The sequence below is a fragment of the Schistocerca nitens genome, chromosome 11 (assembly GCF_023898315.1).
Source record: "Schistocerca nitens isolate TAMUIC-IGC-003100 chromosome 11, iqSchNite1.1, whole genome shotgun sequence".
Lineage (NCBI taxonomy): Eukaryota > Metazoa > Arthropoda > Insecta > Orthoptera > Acrididae > Schistocerca > Schistocerca nitens.
The window spans coordinates 72,798,216-72,823,474 of NC_064624.1; the positions used below are offsets into that span (position 1 = coordinate 72,798,216).

General features: G+C 40.2%; 1 protein-coding gene across 1 annotated transcript in view; it reads right to left on the reverse strand.

Annotated features, from left to right (window-relative positions):
• LOC126212940 (uncharacterized) overlaps positions 1 to 25,259 on the reverse strand; it is a 483,964-nt gene that overhangs the window by 68,490 nt on the left and 390,215 nt on the right. Inside the window, exons 21-22 of the mRNA XM_049940457.1 lie at positions 2,821 to 3,059; positions 864 to 936 (exon numbers count right to left, since the gene is read on the reverse strand). Coding sequence (XP_049796414.1) covers positions 864 to 936; positions 2,821 to 3,059 — 312 coding nt within the window. The remainder of the gene's footprint in view (positions 1 to 863; positions 937 to 2,820; positions 3,060 to 25,259) is intronic.

A 25,259-nucleotide genomic window follows, 5' to 3' on the forward strand; every position in this document is an offset into this window, starting at 1 on the left:
GCCTTACATGCGGCCCTCTGGGAGTCTTTCACCAATTGCCACGGCCTGAGGTGACCTCTCACTCGACCACTGGTGAGAGGTGAACCTCAGTGCGAGCTGTAGCTGGACTGGCCAACAGTGAGGACCGATCGGAGGACTTGCATGTGCTGGAAATCAGTTGGATTCCCGCAGCCTGGCCATAACAATGGTACACATCCGCAGCAGATTCAAGCTGTGTTACCAAAGCCTTTACTGCCTGTAGCTGAGAGTGAAGTGCCACCAATCTGACTTGCATCTGCACACAACAGTCACACTCCCTGTCCATACTACAGACCATGGAAAACTACACTAAAGAGGCAAACTCAATAGCGACACGTGCTGCCGAACTCTACTGTAGACCCTGACCAAAACTCAAGAACTGTGTCCAATAAATTACAATAATACACAGAGATTGAAAAACCGAAATACCGAAGACTCTGGTAAGACTAAATAATTCGTTCTTGATTAGGAACTTATAATATGTCACAAGATCGGTTTACTTTCCACTGCAAGAACTGTGTATATTAGGTATTACATTAACATGCACAAACTCTAGAAACTGAACAATCAAAGCACACAGATGAAATTATACAATTCGCTACTCGTTAGAAACTCGTAAAAGTCACAGAATTGGTTACTTCCCTGTTGCCTCTTCTGTCTGGGCCGATTGCTGCTGTCGGACTGATACATCATATGAGAAATGTCACATAAAGAGTAGCAGTATGCTTAACTTCAATTCAGATGTATATTCTAAAATAGAGGCTCTCAATATTTATCTATAATTAGCAATATTATCATAAGTGTCATTAAAAGTATTGCAGTAGTGTGGCAATAAAACGTCATACCCCCTTCTAAAGTGACAGCTTCCACTGCAGTAGGTTCTCCATCGATGCTCACTTCTTTATTACGTGCCTGGACCTAAATATAATAGAAAATTTTCTTGTTATAAAAATGAGACCTGAAATTTGAAATGCAGTAACTGTAGCAGAGGTATACATATTCTCTCTCTCTCTCTCTATCTCTCTCTCTGTTACTCCATCTCTCTCCCTATCTTCCTGTCACTATTCAGCGGAATCCGAAACACAACCACCATATGGCGGCAGTAGAGAAATCTGCAGCCTACACAGTCGCAGAAGCGTCTGAACCTCTCATTCATATCCTCCACTCGGCTGTTTCATCTCGCAAGAAAGCGTACATATACATATACACTCACACACACTCAGCAGTGTACAGAACACTTTTTCAATACAGATTCCTCCAGTAAAAAGAGACAGTCAAGATGGAGTACGTTTGACCCTTTTGGCTATGATTCTGATGTGTTCTACGTACTAGTACAAAACAATTGCAGAATGAACAAACCTACACACAGTGGTGAGTCCATTAGGTTGAATATTTATGTGCTCTATGCTTTCAATGTCAGTTTCATCCTAATTCACAAAACTTTCATGTATCAAAACGAGTGTACTGATATGCCTGACTTGAAGTATTTCATCTTATAAATAAATGGGAGCAACATTTACTTGGATCTAAAAGATGAGAAAATGACCCATTGCAATCACAAATACATTAGTTGTTCAAGAAAATATTTGTGTTTAATAGAATTTTCTGAATAGTGAGAACACATGACAAGCTCTTAATAATACAAACATCAATTTTTCTCACTTATGAGAACTGAACACGTCAGTATTTTCAACGCAAAAAAAAAAAAAATTATTGGTCGTGTGATAACCCAGATTTGAAATGTGACTAGGTAATGGAAGAATATAACCACAGTTGTAACAGAATTTCATTGGAAATCATGAGTGATTTTGACCTCATATTACCCTATTTTCAAATGACATCGAGTACATGTCTGTTTCTGAAGAACAAAATATTTGAAGTTTGTCATATAATTTAAGATTGTGCATTATGTCTCTTTGTAATAACTTAATACAAAACTCTCGACTGTCAGCTTTTAAAATAAATTGACTGTCAGCTTTTACTATAAACTGTGATCTCCATCACAAGAGAACTTTCTTATCTACTAAACTCTGACATATGAGTAACTAGTTTACGCTATGTGTGTGTGTGTGTGTGTGTGTGTTATTTTTATTGTGTAAATATTGAAAAATCTTAAGAAATATTTATGCAAAATACAGATACAAACTTGTTGATAATTAAAAATCAGATCACAAACTTTGTTTACTGATGTGATCTAAACAAATTATTAAATGCTGCAAAGGAGGTCCCTTATACTTAAATGCATGATGGTAATATGAAAAACATCACTGATGAATCTGCTAAGAAACCACTATTGTCTGTTAAATTTCTACTTTGAAGATTATAAATTTCATATATGAAAATCGCTATTTATTGAAAATGGCTCTGAGCACTATGGGACTCAACTGCTGTGGTCATCAGTCCCCTAGAACTTAGAACTACTTAAACCTAACTAACCTAAGGACATCACACACATCCATGCCCGAGGCAGGATTCGAACCTGCGACCGCAGCAGTCGCACGGTTCCGGACTGCGCGCCTAGAACCGCGAGACCACCGCGGCCGGCCGCTATTTATTGATTAATTTCAGAAATGTATTAATGGGTAAGGTTGAATATAACATCGAATATTAGTTATAAATTTTGTGTTATCAGCAGCAGAAATTGGTTTCACAGTTTTTACTGGTAGTAATAGGTACAACTGTGAGAGAGAAAAAGAAGTGTTGCGATAATGTTGGACAATTTACTAAAGATGTTTTGTCAAACTCTTTTTAAAGATGAACTTATGTTTGGCTGAGTCCATAATAATAGTACAGTCTTATTACCTCAAAGTGGTATTTCTTTCCTGGTGATAGACCAGAAACAGTATAACAGTAAAGATCAATCCAAGCACCACAATATGTTGGTTCTGTTATAAGTTTCTTTTTATGGCCGCTGCCTTCTTTAGAGTAAGTGATAATAAACGATTCAATATCCCCATACGTGTTGACTGGTGGTGACCATCTCAAGCCAACCATTCTGCGACCTCTCTTGTAGACACTGAGGGATTGCACTGCATCAGGAGCTGGAAGAGGAGAATAAAATCAAGTGTGTGAAAATAATAGAGCTCTGCTAATACAGTGAACTTCTATACTTCGAATCTCATGCACTCCATGACTCAAAACATTATTGTTATGATGATGAAAAGCCAGATTGTTGGTCTATCGAACAATGTAACGGCTATAAAGCTAAAAACCTGTGGTTAATTATTAAAGAAAAGCTAGGTAGTGAAGTTTATAGAAATGTATCTACACCAGGTGCTGACAAAACGAAAGGGTTAAAACTGAATGAGCAATCGGTTTTAGGAACTGCAAGCTCATATGGGACAAATAAAATAGATCAAGTAACGTCGCTTAGGAAAAAACTATTTGATCATCACACATCTCAAGCTCTTGGTATAATGAACAAAATCCAGACTAACACAGAAAAATATATTCATATCCCAGTTTCTTCCATGGTAAAGGAACAACAAGTTGTTACTGAGTGTGTATTTCACACAGCTTATAAGCAAGCAAAGTTAAATAGATTGTTTTATGAGTTTGAGACAGAAATTGATCTCCAAATTAAAAATGGTTTGGATATGGGCCGAATACTACATTCCAATGTTGCTTGCTCTATTATAATGCTTCATATATCTGACCAGATGACATCAGATCTAATAAATAATTTAATAAAGAATGACCCCAAATTTTCACTTCATTGGATGAAGCCACTTCCCTTTCAAACATAAACGCTTTGATTGTATACTTTAGAACCTTGTTTACAGGAATGGAAAACCCTGTGACGCTTTTTGAGCTAAATGACACCACAGCATCTGGTATCTTGAAAGAACTTTTGAAGCAGAATCACTAGGTCTAGGCTATGACTTTTTGAAATACCATTTAATCGCTTAGACTTGCGATGGAGATTCTGTCATGTTAGGAAAAAAGTTTTTGCCTCACAAAGCAGGTGATGGAAATGTTTCCAAACTTATTCATCACAATAGAAGAAGTGGCGGGAATTAATCACTTTAAAATATTAATGGATAAAGTTAGAAACATTCTCATCTGCTCTCCGTAAAACAGCATTGAGCTGGCAGTTGTTGTTAGAGGTTTGGAGCAAGAAATTTTATAAATCAATAGTGTGCCTGACACTCGTTGGGTGGCCTCCAGTTTATTGGCAGTAAAAGCAGTATGGAAAGATTACATTATTTTTTAGAATGTCAGAGGACGAGAAACGGGAGTCAAAACATGGGGCTTTGTAATACATCTTTGTTTCCAGCCTAGCTGTAATGTATGATGCCTCAGAAGAGTTGGTCGATCTATCGCTACAGTTTCAAAGATCAAGTGTAAACCTTGTTCAAGCTCACAACGACTTTTAATAAAAGTGTTTCAAAGTCGGGTTGATGCAATGTGACAACATGCAAATGTATCTAACATTGCACTGGAAAATATGAACTTTCAATGTGTCGAACTTTATGTTAGATTTCTGATAAACAGTTTTATCGCAGCTTGAGAAATAATTTGTCATCCAGGCTGTTATCAACAGTGAATGCATCTGAAAGCTACGATGTTGTTATGAATGACATGAAGATCATTCACGCCAAATTCTGGCCTAAAAACATATCGATCACTTACAGAGAAAATGAGGTTTCTTGAATGTGTGAAAGATTTAAGATTAATAGCCCTTGTGAAATAATAAAGGACTTCAGGGAGTACAAACAGGTTCTGAAACCAGTACTAAGCGGAGAAACACCAACTATTCTTGTACAGCCACCAACGTTCAAAAAATTCTTATCAGTAATATACAGCATTGCAGTGTCGAATGCGGAGTGTGAACGTGGCTTTTCTGCAATGAACTTATTTATGACACCACTGAGATCTTCACTCTACATCAGCACTGTTTGTAGTTTATTATGCATCAGACGTCTGGGACCACCTCTAGCTAGATATGAACCTGGGCGTCATGTAAAGTCTTGCCTGGCGAAGGGATATCATTCTTCACTTGCTGCACAGTCAAAAGCACGAAGTGACAAAGTGTATAATGAAAACAATATCGTGTTTGTGATTGATTGTGTTTGAAATAATTTCGCAGTGCATACTTTTTTCCTTCGTTTGAGCCACTGAGTAAGAACTCATATAAATCTATGAGCTCAGTTAAAATTCAAAATGTCCTAAAAAGGTACTTTTTAACAATAAATGTACAACGTATATTCTGCATAAATTGACTGGTCATATGCCACTGACTCTTGTCAGAATAACAGATGTTTGTGATTTTAAGTTAATATGCTATGTTGAAAGTGTAATATAATTTAAAGGGAAGAATTTAAACAAAGTTATATACCCTTAGGTCAAAGATATATACTGCATGTTGACAGGACTTGTTATTTTATGAGTGAAGGGCAATTAAATTCATATTTCAGACTACAAAATTGTAATCTCAAAATTAGCACTGAATACGATTTATTATTAATGTGATATTCTTGATTTGGTAAAATTTGTAGTTCATCATAAATGAGTTAACAGGTCGATACTCAATCTGACCGATTCAGTTTATTGGTCATTAGCATTTTAATTGTTGAATGACAAATCGAGCCAAAAATCTACTGAGATGTGGAATTCTTAAAGTTCTGCACTGGTGCTTCAAACAGTGTAACTACTTCATGTAGCCCACTGAAGTAAAATTGTTAAATAATGGTTTAAAGTACAAGGCATTTTTTATATACGCATATGTTATTGGAAATGAAAAAGTAATTTTAACAGAGCTATAATGTAACTCAAGAAGCTTTGATATTTTTGTAAAATATTCGTCAAAGATGGATGATTGTTGTAACTCTGACCTTGATTGAAATAGTCGACTTCGCTGTGAAGCTGATTTTAATTCAAGTGCGTGTTTATTTTTGTAATAATTCTCTCCCAATGCGAAATGCGTTGATTTAATTTCCTACAAGATGTATTATAGGTGTAAAACTTTTTTCGGTCAGATTAGATCAAACGTGTTAACATTTATGATAACAGGTCCCTTTTGACTGTTTGTGGTTCAATAAATAAATATTCAGTTTGCAGCGACTACTCATGAAATATGTTTTTCTCAGTTAAAAGACAGTATGGACTTACAGCACAGAACAAATCTGTCATCTGTATGACTGAGTTTATGATTTTCTGATTATTATAACGTAATGTATAGAGTCACAGAATTTCCCAGTTTAATGGTTAGTTCTGAATCAAATTGGTAATTTTTTTATCAGATCTTTCTTTAACTGCTGTTGCTAACAACAAAATCCCACGATCCTTGAATTTTCATAATTGTTTTCCAGTAACTAATTTCTGTATATATTTGAGTAAATTATTTTTGTGTGAATCTGTGCGATAGACAGAGGAAGCATTTCCTTGGTTATGCTCACTGCAGGAAGCAAGATATTGAAATATTTAAATTGCATGGCATTTTCCACAACTATTGTTTTCGTTTGGAAACAATACCCATTGGTGCATTTTTTATGGTCAGGCTTATTGTAACTTAACTACATTACAGTTTTGTTATAGAAGTAATTTTATTTAAACTAATTTCTGTGGGGTCATAATAGCCTGTGTTCTGTGTTTACAATAATGTATATTCAATAGCGCGAGCAGAACAAAAGGTAATGTTTATTGAGCGATTTGGTAGACAGTACTGACAATACTTGAATACAATGTTTTGGCGTCGGGCAGCGTCACAACAGCAATGAGGCGTACGTTCCATATAGATTCAGAATTACTTTCGAAATTACAATGCTTAGCAAGTTTCACTAGCATTTTCAAGCACGCTTCATGTTTTAGTTTGATTACAGAGAAATAATCAGTAGATGCAGAAAGAAAGAGACGGAACTGAGTTTCTAAGTGCAGAAGGCCTCTCTACACGACACCACCGAGAAGCGGGTCTCTGCGCGCCCGAGCGTTCAAAAGGCACGGATCAGCATGCCACCACTGGCAACGTGTGCTGCTGTTCGTGTGAGCGGTCTTAGTGCCGCCGCGACCTGCTTTGATGCTGCCGCCATTGTTACAACTATCCTGAAGCTACGTGCCGATTGTTCATATGCGGCGACCTGCTGCTTGGCCCGGTCAGCAGCGCCACGAAGTAGAGATGTTTCAAGGCCGCCAAAAATTACAAACAACAATAGTGGTTTTTCAGTTCAATTTTTACACGTAGAGTCTAATTTAATAGTAACGACCTTTCTCTTAGGCTAGTAACATAGAAACTACTTTATTATTTTACGAATTTGAAAAGAAGTCATAGATATTTTTATTCTATTAGTAACATTTTACATTTAGAAGCGAATTTATTTATTACCTGTGTAAATACAACTTGTGACTTCTTTGTCACTCACTATCGTGAAAGTCTTACATACTGTATAGTCTTTCCCCATGGCAGTGTAACATGATGTGGGTAGGAGAGGAAAGGAGAGGAGGAAGATTACGGCAGCCTCAGGGCGAGGAGGGGGGAGGGGGAATGTTTTATCTTTATCTGGCATTGTCATCAACTCAGCCGCGATGCAACGATCAGCTGCTACGGTACAAAATGCACACGGAATTAACGTTTCGTGAAACGTGGGAAATCGGAATTGTACGAGACCCAGATGGAGCAGGAATATCTTCATCATCATTACCCACTAAATGCCTTGTTGATTGATACTGAACACACGTTCATAGAGTAGCTACAAAGCAACTGTTCGAACATTGCGGCTCGCAGCATTTGAAAACATGATGACATAGTCATGAAGACTACCGACTTGTGCCAATACGTATGAAGGAGGACTATGCAGCAAAGTGACACTGGTACGGCGGCAGGCGCTGGCAGCTGTTGTTTATACTGTGGTGTTATGTTTTTGATTATAAGATATTATGGTTTAAAAACCTGAACTTCAGACCAGTATTTTCTATAAAATGATTTCTCCTTGAAAAACTTATCACTCTCTCTGTGGCCGGCGGGGGCCGGGGGGGGGGGGGGGTGGTAGAAGGGGGCGCGTCCCGGAACCTAGAAGTTTAGAAATTAAGCACTGAGGTATAGCAAAATTGCGTGATTTTCTGTCTTTTTTTTTACGACTTTTCGAATTAGCAGGGTAACTGTGCGGTGATACTGACGGATATGAACAAGAAGGAGAAACTTCTCTGCTGCTCATTTGTATTCCTAGAGTATGTCCTCAGGATTCGATTACCAAACAAATCTACTATACTCGACGTAGAATTACATGCACTCTTGAAGGCAACACAGCAGATGGGATGGATTCATCCTTAGGAATGGCCTGTCATTTCCAACTCCCTCAATGTCCTCAAATCTATACAATGTATATAACTGGCAGGAAATACGAGGGTGGTATGGAAAGTTCTCGGAATCACCATGAGCGGTTCACGTGGTATTCATTGGACTGCTGCCTGTAAACACGTGCCACGTCAGTGTTCTTGGAAGAGAGCTCTGGCGGTGACGTAGCTCTGTTGTTGTTCCCGAGTAATGATTTGCGAAGATGGAAAAAATCGAGATTCGAGCAGTGATTGAGTACTTCGTAAAGAAAGGACATTCATGTCGATTTCCAAATTACACTGGACGAGTCTGCTCCTTCATATTCAACTGTTGCCAAGTGGGCAAATGAAATTAAATCTGGTCGGGAGAGCTTAGATGGTGATCCGCGCAGTGGTCGTCAAAAATATGTCACTACTCTAAAAATCATTGCAAAAGTGCGCAAAATACTCACGGAGGATCGCCGATTGAAAGTGCGTGAAATTGCTCACTCTTGCCAGCTGTCATCTGAAAGGGTATATCACATTTTAACTGAAGGATTAGAAATGAAAAAAATTATCTGCAAGATGGGTGCCGTGACTCTTGACATTGGATCAAAAACGCTTGAGAATGGACATATCGGAACGATGTTTGAACCGTTTTAGGAGAAACGAACAAAACTTTTTGCGCCTGTTTGTGACCAGAGATGAAACTTGGGTGCACTACTATAACCCAGAGACAAAGCAACAATCAAAGCAGTGGAAACATGCTGATTCTCCGCCACCAAAGAAAGCAAAGACAATTCATCTAGCGGGAAAGGTCATGGCATCTGTGTTCTGGGGTGCGGAGGGGATTCTGATGGTAGATTATCATCCCAGTGGACAAACAATTACTGGAGAATACTACACTAATCTCCTGGACAAATTGCAACAAAAGATATGAGTAAAAAGGCCACGTTTAGCAAGGAAGAAAGTCATCTTCCATCTAGACAATGCATGCACGCATACATGTGCCGTTGCCATGGCAAAATTACACGAATTAAGGTATGAATTGTTGCCACAGCCGCCTTATTCACCTAATATGGCTCCGTCAAACTACCATCTCTTCCCAAAACTTAAAATTTTTCTTGGTGGACGAAGATTCACTTCAAACGAAGAACTGAAAGCTGGAGTTGAGAACTATTTTGCAGGCCTTGAGGAAAGTCATTTTCGAGATGGGATCAAGGCTCTCGAACATAGTTGGCCAAGTTCATTAACGTACAAGGAGAATACGTTGGAAAGTAAAAAAAGATTCAGTGATGTAAATACTTTTTTCTATTCTGTTCTGAGAACTTTTAAAATCACCCTTGTATTCTCAGCAAACCAAAGATTCGTTGCTCTGCCTACGCTGCTGACATTTTTCTGCAAAAAAGGTAAGGGATTACAATATAGCAGACACGTAAGCGTGTATTCAAAATCCTGAGGTTCAGTATATGGCCCCCACCAAAACGTTATATCCCAATACTTGCGGTATTCTCTCATTTTTTTTGTTATCAAATGAGTCGCCAGACTGGTAAAACCAACTATTCCAGCAGGAGTAGCCGTGCGGTTCTAGGCGCTACAGTCTGGAGCCGAGCGACCGCTACGGTCGCAGGTTCGAATCCTGCCTCGGGCATGGATGTGTGGGATGTCCTTAGGTTAGTTCGGTTTAATTAGTTCTAAGTTCTAGGCGACTGATGACCTCAGAAGTTAAGTCGCGTAGTGCCCAGAGCCATTTGAACCATTTGAACCAGCAGGAGAACCCCCGAGTGAGCAGTCTTCATGCAGTAATGCTTTAACCATGCCAATTTCTGAGAAAGCATCTTTGGCCCTCAAAAGGTGTTAAGTACAGACACAGCACAACATGCGGGGAGTTTTGGGATGGACGAGGAACAAGCTGGGCAGTGGAACACGGGAGCACTGGCAGAGTGCAGAGGAATGTGTGGAAGAGATGGTCGCTGTCCTGAACATGGACAAAGTGAGACAGAGCTTCACGTGAGGGGCATCCCATATGGCTGTTCCTCCTCCTGTGCCAGCGGCCTGTGCTAGTGAGACTGCCTATCCACCCGTTGTCGCCCATCATCTTCACTGCTGCATTCATAAGGGTGCCGGTTGAAAATGGCGAGCCTCTTTGTACCACCTTGTGTTTGGGGTCTCTCTAACATTGCGACATCGGGTTGTCTATGCCTGGGGACTGTGATTTGTCATATGAGGGGTCCTTCTCAATCGGTTCTTACCTAAATTAAGTTTTTGTGTTAAATAAGCACCACATATGTATTGTTTTTCTGGAATCTAAGACTGCTTCAGTTGCGATGTTCATTGATATGTGCTTGCGCCCGTTTGTAAACTTTGTTTGGCACCACCTCTTATCCGAGTTCTGAGAAACTTAAATCAAAATTTCTTGTTGTAACTCATGGGTCTTATTTTATTAAGTGAGAAATGTTCAGTAGTTGTCTGGTACTCTGTAATAATAACACAAGTGCAAGACTAATGATTCTTGCTCTGTTTTAGAAAATGTATTTGCTTTGTCTGTATACAGATGAAAGTGTAAACTAGGGGTCACTAGCATTCCCACTTGTGTGTGTCCTCTTGTGGACCAGTACATACATGGTATTTTTTTTAAAAAATGCCTTTGGTAATTATTTTGTTGATCACCCTTTACATGCCTCAGTTGACATGATAATGATCTAATTTACTGAAGGCCTTAAAAAGAAAAAAGAAAATATGGGTGATCTCTTAAACATCTTTTTTGTTCCTTCATCATCGTAAGTCATTGTGCTCATTGCTGAGCGTCATCACCCGTGAACCAAGTGTCTCCATCTCGGACGGTTGCCAGCGTCCTTACTGCCTGCTAAAGATCTATCCTTCTACTCGCTGCTCTTCCTCTTCGACTCGTGCCCTCGATCTTTCCTTGGAAAATTATTTTCTCTAGATTTTCTCCATCTCTTCTCACAATATGGCCAAAGAACTGGAGAATTGTTTCGGTGACTCGAAAAGAAAGGCGTCTGGAGATATCGGGTTGTTCAATAATGGACACATTTGTTCTTCTTTCGGTGTTGTGTGTAGCATCCTACATCAGCACCAAAGCTCAAACACGTCGATGCACTGTTTGTCTCTGGCCTTGAGTGTCCATGTTTTGCAACCATAAAAGAAGACAGAAAACACGAGTGTTCAACTAGTTGGGTCTTTATCCTATTTGTTATTGCTCTGCTCTGCCAAATCTTGGTGAGCTTCTTCATAGCCACTCAACCTAGTGTGATCCGTCTTCTTATCTCAACTTCACAACTTCCAGTGCTGCAGATGGTTGAACCAAGATGGGTGAAGGAATGTACGATTTCCAGTTACTTTAATCAGCCTGTGAGCTGGATCTATTCTTCTCGATCAATTATCATGAGTTTGCACTTGCTGAGGTTGATGTCTAATCCATATGCTAAACTAATGTCCTTTAATCTTGTTAGTAGCACAGCAAGTTCATCTTCGCTGTTGGCTAAAAGCACAATGACATCAGCAAAACGAAGGTCACTGATAGTTTTCTCACCAATTGAGATGCCTTTGGTCCAATCATCAAGAGCTTTCCTAATGACATTTTCTGCATAGATGTTGTACAGTTCTGGGGATAGGACACGACCCTGTCACACACATTTCGGTACTCTGAAGGAATCCGACGTGTCAGCACTTGTCTTTACAATTGCAAAGTGATTATTGTATAGACCTTTGATCAGTGCTATCAAGTGGAGTGGGACACCAAACTCTGTGAGCACCTGCCACAGCTTTTCCCAAACAACACAGTCAAGGCTTTCCTATAGTCAAGGAAGCAGATGAAAACAGGAACACAGAACTCTCGCGATTTTTCTATTGTCTTATGTTGAGGATCTGTTCACAAGTTCCTTTCCCTTCAAGAAAACCTGCTTGTCCTGTGGCTTGTTCCTTACTGGGCCAGTTTTCTTTTAAAGAGACATTGTATGTCCTATGCTGCCAATGTTAAATTATCGAATTTTGTGACCCATTATCTTGGAAACTTTTTAAGACACCAACTTACGATTTTCGATAATTATTGAACGCACATTTCTAGATACACTGAACTAGAATTATTACGAAAATTGTATTGTGGGACATGTTATCTTTTTTTCTAAACACTCAATTTTTGACAGAATTTTGTAAATAAATGAACATAGAAACAAAACAACTCAGAATTTTTAATTATTCTTGCTCCATCTGTTTTTGAATCTCACACTTGGCATGCTGTGAAAATTTCATGTGTCTACCATCAGTACATTTTAGAAAATGGGTAATTTATTGAAAGTAGTTCAGAGATATTGAGGTTTACACAGACTTACATTTCTGCATCTTTTATGCACTACAATTGCCCTGGCCCATATTCTCTGTCTTCTTCAGTGTCACAACAGCCCATTGCTTGCCTGTTCCTTTTCTTTCTTGCTTCTTTTGTCATTTGCTGAGCAGCTAACTCTGCTTCATGTACAAGAAGCTCATCCAGTTCCCACAGTCTTTTAGCTGTGTTCTGTCCAAATCTTACCCCTAACTTCTCCAGAACCTTAAGTCTTTCACAGTTTCCACTATTAAAAGTTATTACAGCATCAGACACTGCTAACTTTAGCGTCATAATGCCAACAAATGCATTTTTAGGCACACGGTACCACACAACATTGTTGAGGGACTCATTCACAGTCTGGGTCTTCCCGTATAAACATTTCTTTAGTAGCTCAGCATTTGCCAAATCTCTGTAAATAGATTTGATTGCCTCCATTACTGCTGAAGGAAGAGAATGTTTATGTGTAAATTCATTCAGGGTGCCATAAAATCCAGCTTGCCTACATTTACACCAAGCTTTTGGTAGATACAAAGCATGACATGTCTTCTCATAGGTTGACAGTCAATGAATGAAAGGGCTCCACACAGCCCTTTTCATCTTCTCTAAATTCTCACAGTTATTTCTAATGGCCTTCTCGTAATATTACTGTAATTCATCAATTACTTTGTCCGTTAGTATTCCAGCACATTTTATTGTCTTGTCATCAGACAGTTTTGTGTTATCTAGCTTGGTTTTTGGTTTATGCAGCCACGTTCCCATCCTTTCCGTGACATGTCCTACACACACACCACAAACACAGTTACACTTTATCTTACAGAACTAAGTGTGAAATGCATCCACCCAACTCGTTTCTAAAGTTACTTTCCTTTTCTATGCACTAGGGAGCGTGGTCACTTCAGAAACATTATCGTGGTTGCCGTCACTGCTAGCACACGTGTTTTCAAGTACTTCAAAAGAAAATGCAGGTCTCACATATCTGTTACCCGCAAATTTGCGTTTCTTCAAGTTACTTTTACGCTTAGTCATTTTATTTACAAATAAAAGCAATTGACGTTACCTTACTGCAGAAATAACCGATAATTACACTACTTAAAAAAATAATACCAGAAACAAAGGAATGATTTATTCGCAATGCCAACTCCTGAGACGCAGCAGTAGACACAAAACGAAGCCATTCACAGCCTTCTAGACTGTGTAGGTCTCAAGATATGACTGCTCAACTGTGGCAGTATATATGCAGCTGCGAAATTTGACACATGTCAACATTCAAAATATTATTTGAAGGTCCCACAATTGTCTGATTTTAATGTATTATACACCAAAATATTGGGTAAAGTCCAAAGTACATTATGGAGTAGAAAACAGAAAATGTCAAATTTCTCAAATTTCATGTACAATGTCCCCTTAAAAGAGTTCTGACTGCGGACTACAATTGATTTCTTGTGCTTCTGTTGAAATCTCTTTTTTCAATTTTTAACATTACATTTACTTTCTGAAATTTCATGGTTTTAAAATCCTTTGGAATATCCCTATGTGGCCCATATGAGTATATGGTTTAAAATTAGAAATAAACCTCTGTCAGGAATTGGTAATATTGGATCTATAATGTGACTGTTCTCATCCTTTCATTTAAAGTATTTCTTTGTCATGTGGTGTTATTACCCACATGTACAAACCGAGTGCTGTGAGAATAAAATTGTTTACTGTTTTTAGACATGTAGGCGCAATGGCCACTACTGCCAGATCCCTGTATCCTAACATTTTAGACACATACATTCCATACATTCGAGATGGCTGCATATACTAACTCCTATGTCTGTACCCATACGTGGTACAAAATATTAAATCGTGCGACGACAAGTCGAACGCAAAACGAAGTAAAATAAAATTGTTAAACTGTACATGATTGAAAATATCACACGGGGACTCTGAAAATGCGCGTGTAATTAATAGGCAGAATTGTAATTTGTAATGAAATGAAATAATAACGAAGCAAAATTCTCGATAAGATAACTGTATAGAATGTGCATAGCAACATAATTGTTGTTTTACTCGCTGGTGCAACAAACCAGCGTTATTACACAAACTCTCTGGTCTAGCCTTGAAGAAAACGAACGCTACAACGGCCGTTTCGCATTGTAAGTTGTTAGTTTTAAAGAATATATTGTAATTTATGCTAATTGCGCATTTTTCTTTCATGTATATCGTGGCCTTCATGCATAAGTAAAAATTAGGTTTATTTTTCAAATAAACGAGAAGAACGGCCGAACAATAGACCATTCTTGGTAGGCGTCTTACGTAGAAATAATTTCATTATAATTTCATAGCGTTCCGTCATCATTGGACGCTTTAATAGACTCAAAATCACAATTAGTAAAAAAAGAAAAAGAAAGTGCATAAATTAATATATTTCATATTAAAGTAAAAACCAAAAACTTTCAGTTCAGTATAATTCGGTTCTCGGCGCTACAGTCCGGAGCCGCGCGACCGCTACGGTCACAGGTTCGAATCCTATCTCGGGCATGGATGTGTATGATGTCCTTAGGTTAGTTAGGTTTAAGTAGTTCTAAGTTCTAGGGGACTGATGACCTCAGAAGTTAAGTCCCATAGTGCTCAGAGCCATTTGAACCTTTTTTTTTTCAGTATAATTGGCTGCTTCTCAGCAAAACAGATCATTTCGTTTAAAAAGGAAATACTTTATTTAACTCAAAGGTTTCTTTTCATAATTTCCCTACGGTAAAGCTATCCTGCAGCAATATTTTAATGTGATGACAAGAGATATAATCCCTGAGATTACATCTATGTTTTTGTCTCTATGGATGCATCACATTGACATCAATTTTGCAACAGACTTTAAAATCGTCTCCCGCAATGCTATATTGACAAGGCAGTGAGTCACGTGCTGTTAAATAATCAGAGTTCAGAGAACTATTTTACGAAAGTATAGATTCAGGTCCCCCATATTATCATCATTCTTTCTTGTGTCTGCTCCCCCAAATAAGTGCTCTATTTACGCTATTGCCAGGCGTAAATAAAGTTAGGCGTTGAGATTTTCTTACACTCTTTTCGTCATATCCGTCGAGGACACCGTAAGTAAACTTGAGACGGTGTTCGAACCTGGATCTCCCCGGTTTTAGCAGACGATTGGAAGAATGTGGTAACATTTTCAATCTTTTGTCAAATGTTTGACTTAAGTAAGAATGAACTGTGTTCTAACATTTGTCGGGTCGTCACAGTGCATTTGAATAACTTATCACCCAGTAACATTTTTCTAATCTGTAGCTGTAGCCTTAAGGCTATAGATTATGTTTGAAACAACGCACTTTAACATTGATGAAACAAATAACCCTACAATCTATGTCACCTAATTTATTGGATGAATGAATGTGATAAAGTGGGAATCTGGTTTCAAGTATTTTTTTCTTTATGAGTTTGTTTATTTTAAGCATATTTGTCACGGAATATTTCAGCAAGAGGACTAACAACTCCGCTGCTGAGTGCATCAAATCCACGTCCGCATAAAACCTTTGCGGTTCGTACAAACAGTGAAATAGGGCGAAAATTCTGCTAGGAATGGCTGACATTCTTCGGAGGATCGAGTTTTTCTGACGCTACCACAAACCGAGTGCAGGTAATTCCGGAGCAGTGTGGTATATTGTGGCATTTCCTGTTTTCCTTTCCTAGTATGTTTCATACTACAAAAAAAAAAAAAAAAGAATCGGAAAAATGTTCTGTTTCAGGCAGCAGTTGTGGTATGAAAATCGAGTGAAGCATTATGTGACATTGACTAATAAGGATTACGTCACGCAATTTGAAAACCTTAATAAATGTTTAAAAACTCAAATTAGGATTACATGCTAGAGAAGCACTTAAACCTGGATTCTTGTCTGTTGCAGGCGCTGCTTGTAACAATCAAAACTGTTGCAAGATGTGACGAATTTAAAAACAGCGGACACTGAGGTGTGGAGGGAAATATTCATACACAACCATTAGTATCTGAATGCTCCTAAATGTGCCGCACAGCTTTTGTCACATACTCTGCCATATACTTCCGTCCACGGTTCACATAAGCCACTATGGAATCTGGAAATCTGGAAAGGGTCATCCGTCACGTAGGACCGAAGGAACGCCTTGATAACCACTTGCAGTGGCATCGCCCACCGCAGCACAGAAGGTCGATATTTGGTTTGTCGTGCGGCACACGGTAGTGGCTTCACAGACAATTTATGTATCGTACAGCTCATTTCAGCGTGAATGACACTGTATGGTGAAAATGTTCTCAGGCAACCATGGGAAATCTAAAGAAAATAATGTTTCTGCTTCGAACTTGGATGGTCCAGTTGATGTTGATCATTTAAATGAGTAATATCACACCTACTTTCATTGTCACAGACGAATAAGTAATCCCAGGCAGGTGTTAGCATTGTAGGTAAATGCCGGTTTTCATTTACTTGAGAACCTTCTCATCTAATCGCATGTGAGTGAGTGTGTCCCGTTCCGGACCGACTCATCTCTGGAAAATTCAGCCATCCGTGATCTGAGGGAATGAAACCCAGTGCATGTACTACAGTAGCTAACAGCGCCAACCACTCTACCACACATGTAGTCCTAGCAGGTAAATCGCACTACTCTGGATGAGCTAAACTCAAGCATTGAGTCCGATAGACTCACCTTGAGCATTTTGTACAATCACTTTCCACAATACGTGTGGCTGTGCAGATGGTGGCCAACATGGGCAAGAGGAGGAGAAAATGATGGCGTCCTACGAACTTCAGCTTTGTCCTTGCTGGTGCCCACCTTATTTTGTCTGTTACAAGCGATCAAAGACAATATGAGCGTACAAGCCCAGAGACCGCGGATAATATCTAAAAGGAAAGCTTTGTATGTAGTGAGTTACAAGCTAATTTCTTTCTTACTATGTAACGGTGTTATGTGCCGATACTACGGCCGCCATACCTCTGTGAAATGAGTACTCCTGTGGATGCTCACAGAAGATACAGTATGAGATCAAAAGTATCCGGACACCTGGCTGAAAATGACTCACAGGTTCGTGGTGCCCTCCATCGGTAATGCTGGAATTCAGTATGCTGTTGTCCCACCCTTAGCCTTGAAGACAGCTTCCACTCTCTCAATCAAGGTGCTGGAAGGTTGCTTGGGAATGGCAGCTCATTCTTCACGGAGTGCTGCATTGAGGAGAGGTATCGATGTCGGTCGGTGAGACCTGTCACGAAGTTAGCGTTCCAAAACATCCCAAAGGTGTTCCATAGGATTCAGGTCAGGACTCTGTACAGGCCAGTTCATTACAGGGAAGATACTGTCGTGTAACCATTCGGCCACAGGCCGTCCGTTATGAACAGGTGCTCAACCGTGTTGAAATATGTAATTGCCGTGGGATCGCCACATTGTGTACCGTCATTCGTCACTCCACACAGCGTTTTTCCACTGTTTAATTCTTCCAATGATTACTCTCCTTACACCAAGCGAGGCGTCGTTCGGCATTTACCGGCGTGATGTGTGGTTTATGAGCAGGCGCTCGACCATTAAATCCAAGTTTTCTCACATCCCGCCTAACATAGTACTTGCAGTGGATCCTAATACAGTTTGAAATTCCTGCGTGACGGTCTGGATAGATTTCTGCGTATTACCCATTACGACCCTCTTCAACTGTCAGCAGTCTCTGTCAGTCAACAGACGAGGTCGACCTGTACGCTTTTGTGCTGTACGTGTCCCTTCACGTTTCCACTTCACTATCGGAAACAGTGGGCCTAGGGATGTTTAGGAGTGTGGAAATCTCGCGTACATACGTACGACGCAAGTGACACCCAATCGCCTGACCATGTTTGAAGTTCGTGAGTTCCGCGGAGCGCCCCATTCTGCTCTCTGACGATCTCTAATGACTACTGAGGTCGCTGATATGGAGTACCTGGCAGTAGGTAGCAGCACAATGCACCTGATCTGAAAACCGTATGTTTTTGGGTGTGTTCGGATACGTTTGATCACATAATGTATATGAGTAAGCAACGTAACGCACTATGAGCAACTTTTGGTTTTTCATAATATCGTCGTTGGCCGGCCGAAGTGGCCGTGCGGTTAAAGGCGCTGCAGTCTGGAACCGCAAGACCGCTACGGTCGCAGGTTCGAATCCTGCCTCGGGCATGGATGTTTGTGATGTCCTTAGGTTAGTTAGGTTTAACTAGTTCTAAGTTCTAGGGGACTAATGACCTCAGCAGTTGAGTCCCATAGTGCTCAGAGCTATTTGAACCATTTGAACCATAATATCGTTGAGTATTCATTTTTTATTTCATATTAAGCCTGGGTTCATTTTTCCTTTAGTCCCAGTAACTATAAGAGATCAAAGTTATGAGGCTAGCAGTTAAACCATTCTACAACAAGCAGAAATTAACGTAATGGCAATATGAGAAGATGAAGTCTCATACAGCGGGGTTCAGAGTATACATGGTGTTCGGAAATTTCCGTCACAAATTGCTCGGACATGTAGATGGGAGTGACAGTGATATTCTGAATAGGATCCCATGTCCGCAAATTTCATCCAGCGACGCAACACAGCGTCAAAGCTACAGTCACTGACGCCTCTCAGTGTATTTACATTTGGCGTGATTACGTGATAATGTTACAAACTTCCTAGGATGATAGAGAAGGATAAATGTATCAATATCATGTAAGAGTCCCCGTAACGGAAGTGAATGAGTCTAAAGTTATAAGTGAAAAAAATAATTCTGATAGCTCTTACAGTGGAATACATGTATCGCTACTGTTGTGTTTGTTGTTTCTAAGATTTTAGGGTAGGAAACTTTCAGATGTGATAGTATCGACCAAAACAAGGAATAAGTGTCTAGTAAACGTTTTCTCTAAAATGCATATCTCATCAGTTGTGAGCACTTGCTCTTCGTCATTAGTGTGAAACACATCTCCTCTATTGAACATGTGCTCATAGCTCTTAATGTAAGCATTTTGGAGCCCTTCTTTGCTGTACATTTTTTTCCTTCATTTTGGTCCATACCACCATGTCTGAAAGTTGCGTGCCACTCTATCCTAGCAACAACTGTACCAGTACATGTACTCCACTGCCAGGGATAACAGAACGGTTTTCGCTTGTAAATCTAGACACGCTTGCATCCGGTACAGGGATCCTTACCTCAAATTAACACTTCTGTACTTCTCCATCATCCTAGGAAGTTTTTAGCGTCATCACGGAATCACCCTGTACATACATTCATTTACAGGCGCTGGCGCCTATGACTTTTACGCTCTGTAGCGACGTTGCATTACGTTTCCGGACATGGGTTCCTATTACAAATGTTATGTATTCACTCCCCCTCTACAAGTCCTAGGAGTTCGTAAACGGAATTTCCGAACGTCCTGTATAAATGGTAACAATTTCAACGACCCAATTTTGCGGTATGTCCACAAACATTGATACTATTTCTCTTTTAAGTCTATTTACGTCACACACTTCCTTGATTGAAATAAGCATATCGTTGGGCACATTTCCTGTGTAAAATAGTGTGTTATTGTTGTGGTCTTCAGTCCAGAAACTGGTTTGATGCTACTCTATCCTGTGCAACCTCCTTATCTCCAAGTAACTACCGCAACCTACATGCTTCTGAATCTGCCTAGTGTATTCATCTCTTGGTCTCCGTCTACGATTTTTACCCTCTACGCTGCCCTCAAATGCTAAACTCGTGATCCCTTGATGCCTCAGAGCATGTCCTACCAACCGATCCCTTCTTTTAGTTAAGTTGTGCCACAAACTTCTTTTCTCCCCAATTCTATTCAGTACCTCGTCATTAGTTATGTGATCTACCCATCTAATCTTCAGCATTCTTCTGTAGCACCGCATTTCGAAAGCTTATATTCCCTTCTTGTCTAAACTATTTATCGTCCACGTTTCACTTCCATACATGGATACACTCCATACAGATACTTTCAGAAACGACTTCCTGACACTTAAATCTATATTTTATGTTAACAAATTTCTCTTCTTCAGAAACACTTTCCCTGCCATTGCCAGGCTACATTTTATATCCTCTCTACTTCGACCATCATCAGTTATTTTGCTCCCCAAAATAGCAAAACTCATTTACTACTTTAAGTGTCTCATTTCCTAAACTAATACCCTCAGCATTTAATTAGACTGCATTCCATTATCCTCGTTTTCCTTTGCTCATGTTCATCTTCTATCCTCTTTTCAAGACACTGTCCATTCCGTTCAACTGCTCTTCCAGGTTCTTTCCTGCCACTGAAAAAATTACAGTGTCATCGGCAAACCTCAAAGTATACACTTCTTCTCAATGGATTTTAATTCCTACTCAAAATTTTTCTTTTGTTTCGGTTACTCCTTGCTCAGTATACAGACTGAATAACATTGGGGATAGGCTACAACCCTGTCTCACTCCCTTCCCAACCACTACTTCCCTTTCATGGCCGACGACTCTTATAACTGCCATCTGGTTACTGTACAAATTGTAAATAGCCTTTTGCTCCCTGTATTTGAGCCCTACCACCTTCAGAATTTGAAAGAGAGTATTCCAGTCACCATTGTCAAAAGCTTTCTCTACGTCTACAAATGCCTTTCCTTAATCTATCTGCTAAGATAAGTCCTAGGGTCAGTATAGCGCCACGTGTCCCAAAATTTCTATGGAATACAAACAGATCGTCCCCGAGGTCGGCTTCTACCAGTTTTTCCATTCGTCTGTACAGAATTCGTGTTAGTATTTTGCAGCCATACATTATAGTTCGGTAATTTTCACACCTGTCAGCTCTTGCTTTCTTTGGGATTCGAATTATTATATTCTTCTTGAAGACTGGTGGTATTTTGCTTGTCTCATAAATTTTAACCACCAGATGGTAGAGTTTTGTGAGGGCTATTTCTCCCAAGGCTATCAGTAATTCTAATGGAATGCTGTCTACTCCCTGGCCCTTGTTTCGATTTAGGTCTTTCAGTGCTTTGCCAAATTCTTCATGCAACGTCATATTTCAGAATGAGATTTTCACTCTGCAGCGGAGTGTGCGCTTATATGAAACTTCCTGGCAGATTAAAACTGGGTGCCCGACCGAGACTCGAACTCGGGACCTTTGCCTTTCGCGGGAAAGTGCTCTACCATCTGAGCTACCGAAGCACGACTCACGCCCGGTACTCACAGCTTTACTTCTGCCAGTATCTCGTCTCCTACCTTCCAAACTTTACAAAAGCTCTCCTGCAAGGATAGCTTCTGTAAAGTTTGGAAGGTAGGAGATACTGGCAGTAGTAAAGCTGTGAGTAAAGGTCCCGAGTTCGAGTCTCGGTCGGGCACACAGTTTTAATCTACCAGGAAGTTACATCATATTTCATCTTCATCTACGTCCTCAGAAGCATCATGAAACAGTCATCATCATCATCCTCATCATTTTCTTTGGGCCTTAGTCCCACTGCAGCGTGGGGTCAACCATGAGATTATGGATTTGGCGATGTTAGTGTAAGAGGGTGGTCGGATGTCCTTCCCGTATCCCTCTGGATGAAGTTAGCGTACCCCAACTGTCTGTGTAAGCCATAAAATAGTTCAAACGTTTTTTAAATGTCTCTGAGTTGTGTAACTGAGGCGGACCGTGGGATCCAGTCCGGTATTCTCCTAGGGAATGTGGAAAATCGCCTAAAAACCAGATACAGGCTGGCTCACACCGGCTCTCATCACTTATCCGCTGGGCGGATTCGATCTGGGTTCGCGCGCCCACCTGAGCCCTGGAAGCAGCGCGTTTGAGCCCTGGGCTGACCTGGCGGGTAAGCGTCATGGAACAGTACCAGCTACTACACATCCACTCCTGAAGTAATAAACATTACACTGTGATCGCGTTGACTGATGTATTATACACTCCCATTATTTTCGCAGGTAAGAGAACATAGACAAAGTTTGGAAATGGGCAATAATGAATATATAGGCAAATGACGTGCAGGAGGGTTCTATGCAGTTCCAAGCACTGCATTTGATAACAGAGAAAATAGGTATACTGATCAGCATTGGAAATAGAAAATTCAATACCAATGCTAAAAACGCCCAGTAACGACAAGAGACAACACTAGCAAACATGTCTAGAGTCGAAACCGCAGAGTACTCTGGAGGATGGACAAGTGATCTCAGCGCAGCTTTAGTCTTAGAACAAAGGAAAGTGAACTAGATAGGATGGACTATGCTTGTTGAAAAAACGTACGCCTTGAAACATCTGTCGACGAATACCAAACTGAGACACGATAAGACAGCAGTCAGAGCGTCAGTCTCCTATGCAGCAAGCTGCCTGTCTCTGAGCAGAAAGACGCCAGTAAGAGTTGTCGAATTACCACAAAGGTTGTTCAAGCAAAAGATTGTGGGGCCTGGGATCGTGTCAGATGGGAGACGACTGCATGGACCTAATCGTGTTCTCTACCTCACCAGTGGAATCAGAAAAAGGCGACTAGTTTGCTATGGCCACGTGTACAGAATTAATCTCCACATACACTCGTATAACGACTTCTAAATAGCCAAAAAGGTTAAAGGCACTAAATCCCTGTGGGTGAAACAAAATTGAGAAAGACCTTGCAGAACTTCACTTTAAGCAAGATTTAGTAACTGACATTGGTGGCTATCATTTAGCTATTGAAACCAGGTCATTCCTTACATAAGTTACGCTCACTGATGTCAGGAAATGGTCCGATAGGAAAATGAGGAAATACTAGGCCAACAGAAAAGCTCAAGCTACCTTAACCTTTAATTCTTAACATGCGGTCCGGCAGATCTCCAGCACATTTAGCTTATTAAAATTTATACGAACAAAGTTGGCAACATTGCCTGACGTCTATCAATGCTCTCTCACATCTGTTTACTTCCCGTCACTAGTTTTCCATTCTTGTGTTGCTCATTGTTGGTAGCGTTTGGCAGTTATTTAGTGCCTTCGGAGTTCCTGGACCCACATGTCAAGACTTCCATTGCAAGACAGTGCCCAACAAGCAGGTGTAAATTCGCATACTCAGGCTTTCGTGTCGGTCTGAAACTTTTGAATTTGGAATTCTCATTAATTGATTTAATTTTTGTAACACACGATGGAAGAAGACGCATCCAGTTGCTCCATGGAGGAGGTTTGTGATGAAGATACCTCTGTAGATGGATTGTCTTCTGATACTGTGTCAGACTACTGTATCGAATATGAGCATAATACCACGAGTGAGCAATCTGCTGATTCATATGGTGCAGATTTAGATCTGTCTACTTTTTTCATAGATCACGACAAGGGCACAACATGGAGGAAGATTCCTGCCAATCAGAGAGTAAAAGCTAGAATGAGCAATGCCAGAACTCATGTTGCCGGAGTAAAGGGATCGGGAAAGACTTTTAAATCTCCCAGTGACTGTTTGTCTGCGCTATTAGATACCACAGTTGTTAGTACAAACATAAAAATTGACAAAGACAAGGAAAAGAATAAAAATGACAGGACTGCGTATTTGACTGATGATACTGGATTAAAAGTCATCACTGGACTTTTGATTTTAGTCAACATTTCCTAACAACAATCACTTGTAATCGTTTCTAGTTTCTTTTGAGGTACATGCGGTTCGATGGCGGACACTCGACCACGACGTAAACAGCAAGTAAACCTGGCACCAATTCGATTTATATTTGAACATTTCATACGCAAATGCAGAGTCAATTACAAACCTTCTGGGTATCTGACATTAGCTGAACATCTTGTTCCATTCAGAGGTCTCTGTAGATTTCGACAGTATTTTCCGATTAATCTGGGCAAATGGCCTCAAAGTCTTCACTCTAACAGATGTACACTATTTCCATGGAGATTTACATTGGAAATGAACATAATGGCCCATAGAAGTTGTCCACCTCTGGAAATGATGTGGTTATAAGACTGGTAGAGTGACATAGGTAGGAACATAAATGGAGATAACTAGCTTTCTAGTCTTCCTCGTATCCTGAGATTGTTCGAGAAAAACCTAACATATAGGATAATTGTATGAAATGAAATCGTCATAATGTCTGAACGGTTTGCGTTAGGACGTTCAAACTGCATGAGTGACCGCGGGGCATGATGGGAATTAGAACGCGCTTGCGCACGCGACTTGTTGTTGTCGGCCACGTTCATTCGGATGGGTTCGTCAACAAGCAAAATTGGCGCATTTAGGGGAGTGACACGATCGAGAGGTCTCTTCATCCAACAAGTAACTGTGTTGTGTGCAGTCTCCAGTCACAGAATAATCGGTACGATATTCCTCGATGGCACCATGAACAATAAACGGTACGTGAAGGTTTTGGAAGGTGATTTCATCCCCATTATCCAACGTGACCCTGATTTCGACCAGATGTGGTTCGTGCAAGACGGAGCTCAGCCCTATAGAAACAGGAGAGAGTTGATTGTCCTGGAGGAGCACTTTGGGGACTGCATTCTGGCTCTGGGGTACCCAAAGGACACTGGAATCGGCCTCGATTGGTCGCCATATTCTGCGGATCTGAATAGGTGAGACTCTTTCTGTGGGGCTATATTAAAGACAAGGTGTACAACAATAACCACAAAACCATTGCCGAGCTGAAAACAGCCATTCAGGAGGTCTTCGACAGCGTCGATGTTCCGACGCTTTAGCGGGTCACGCAGGATTTCGCTATTCGTCTGC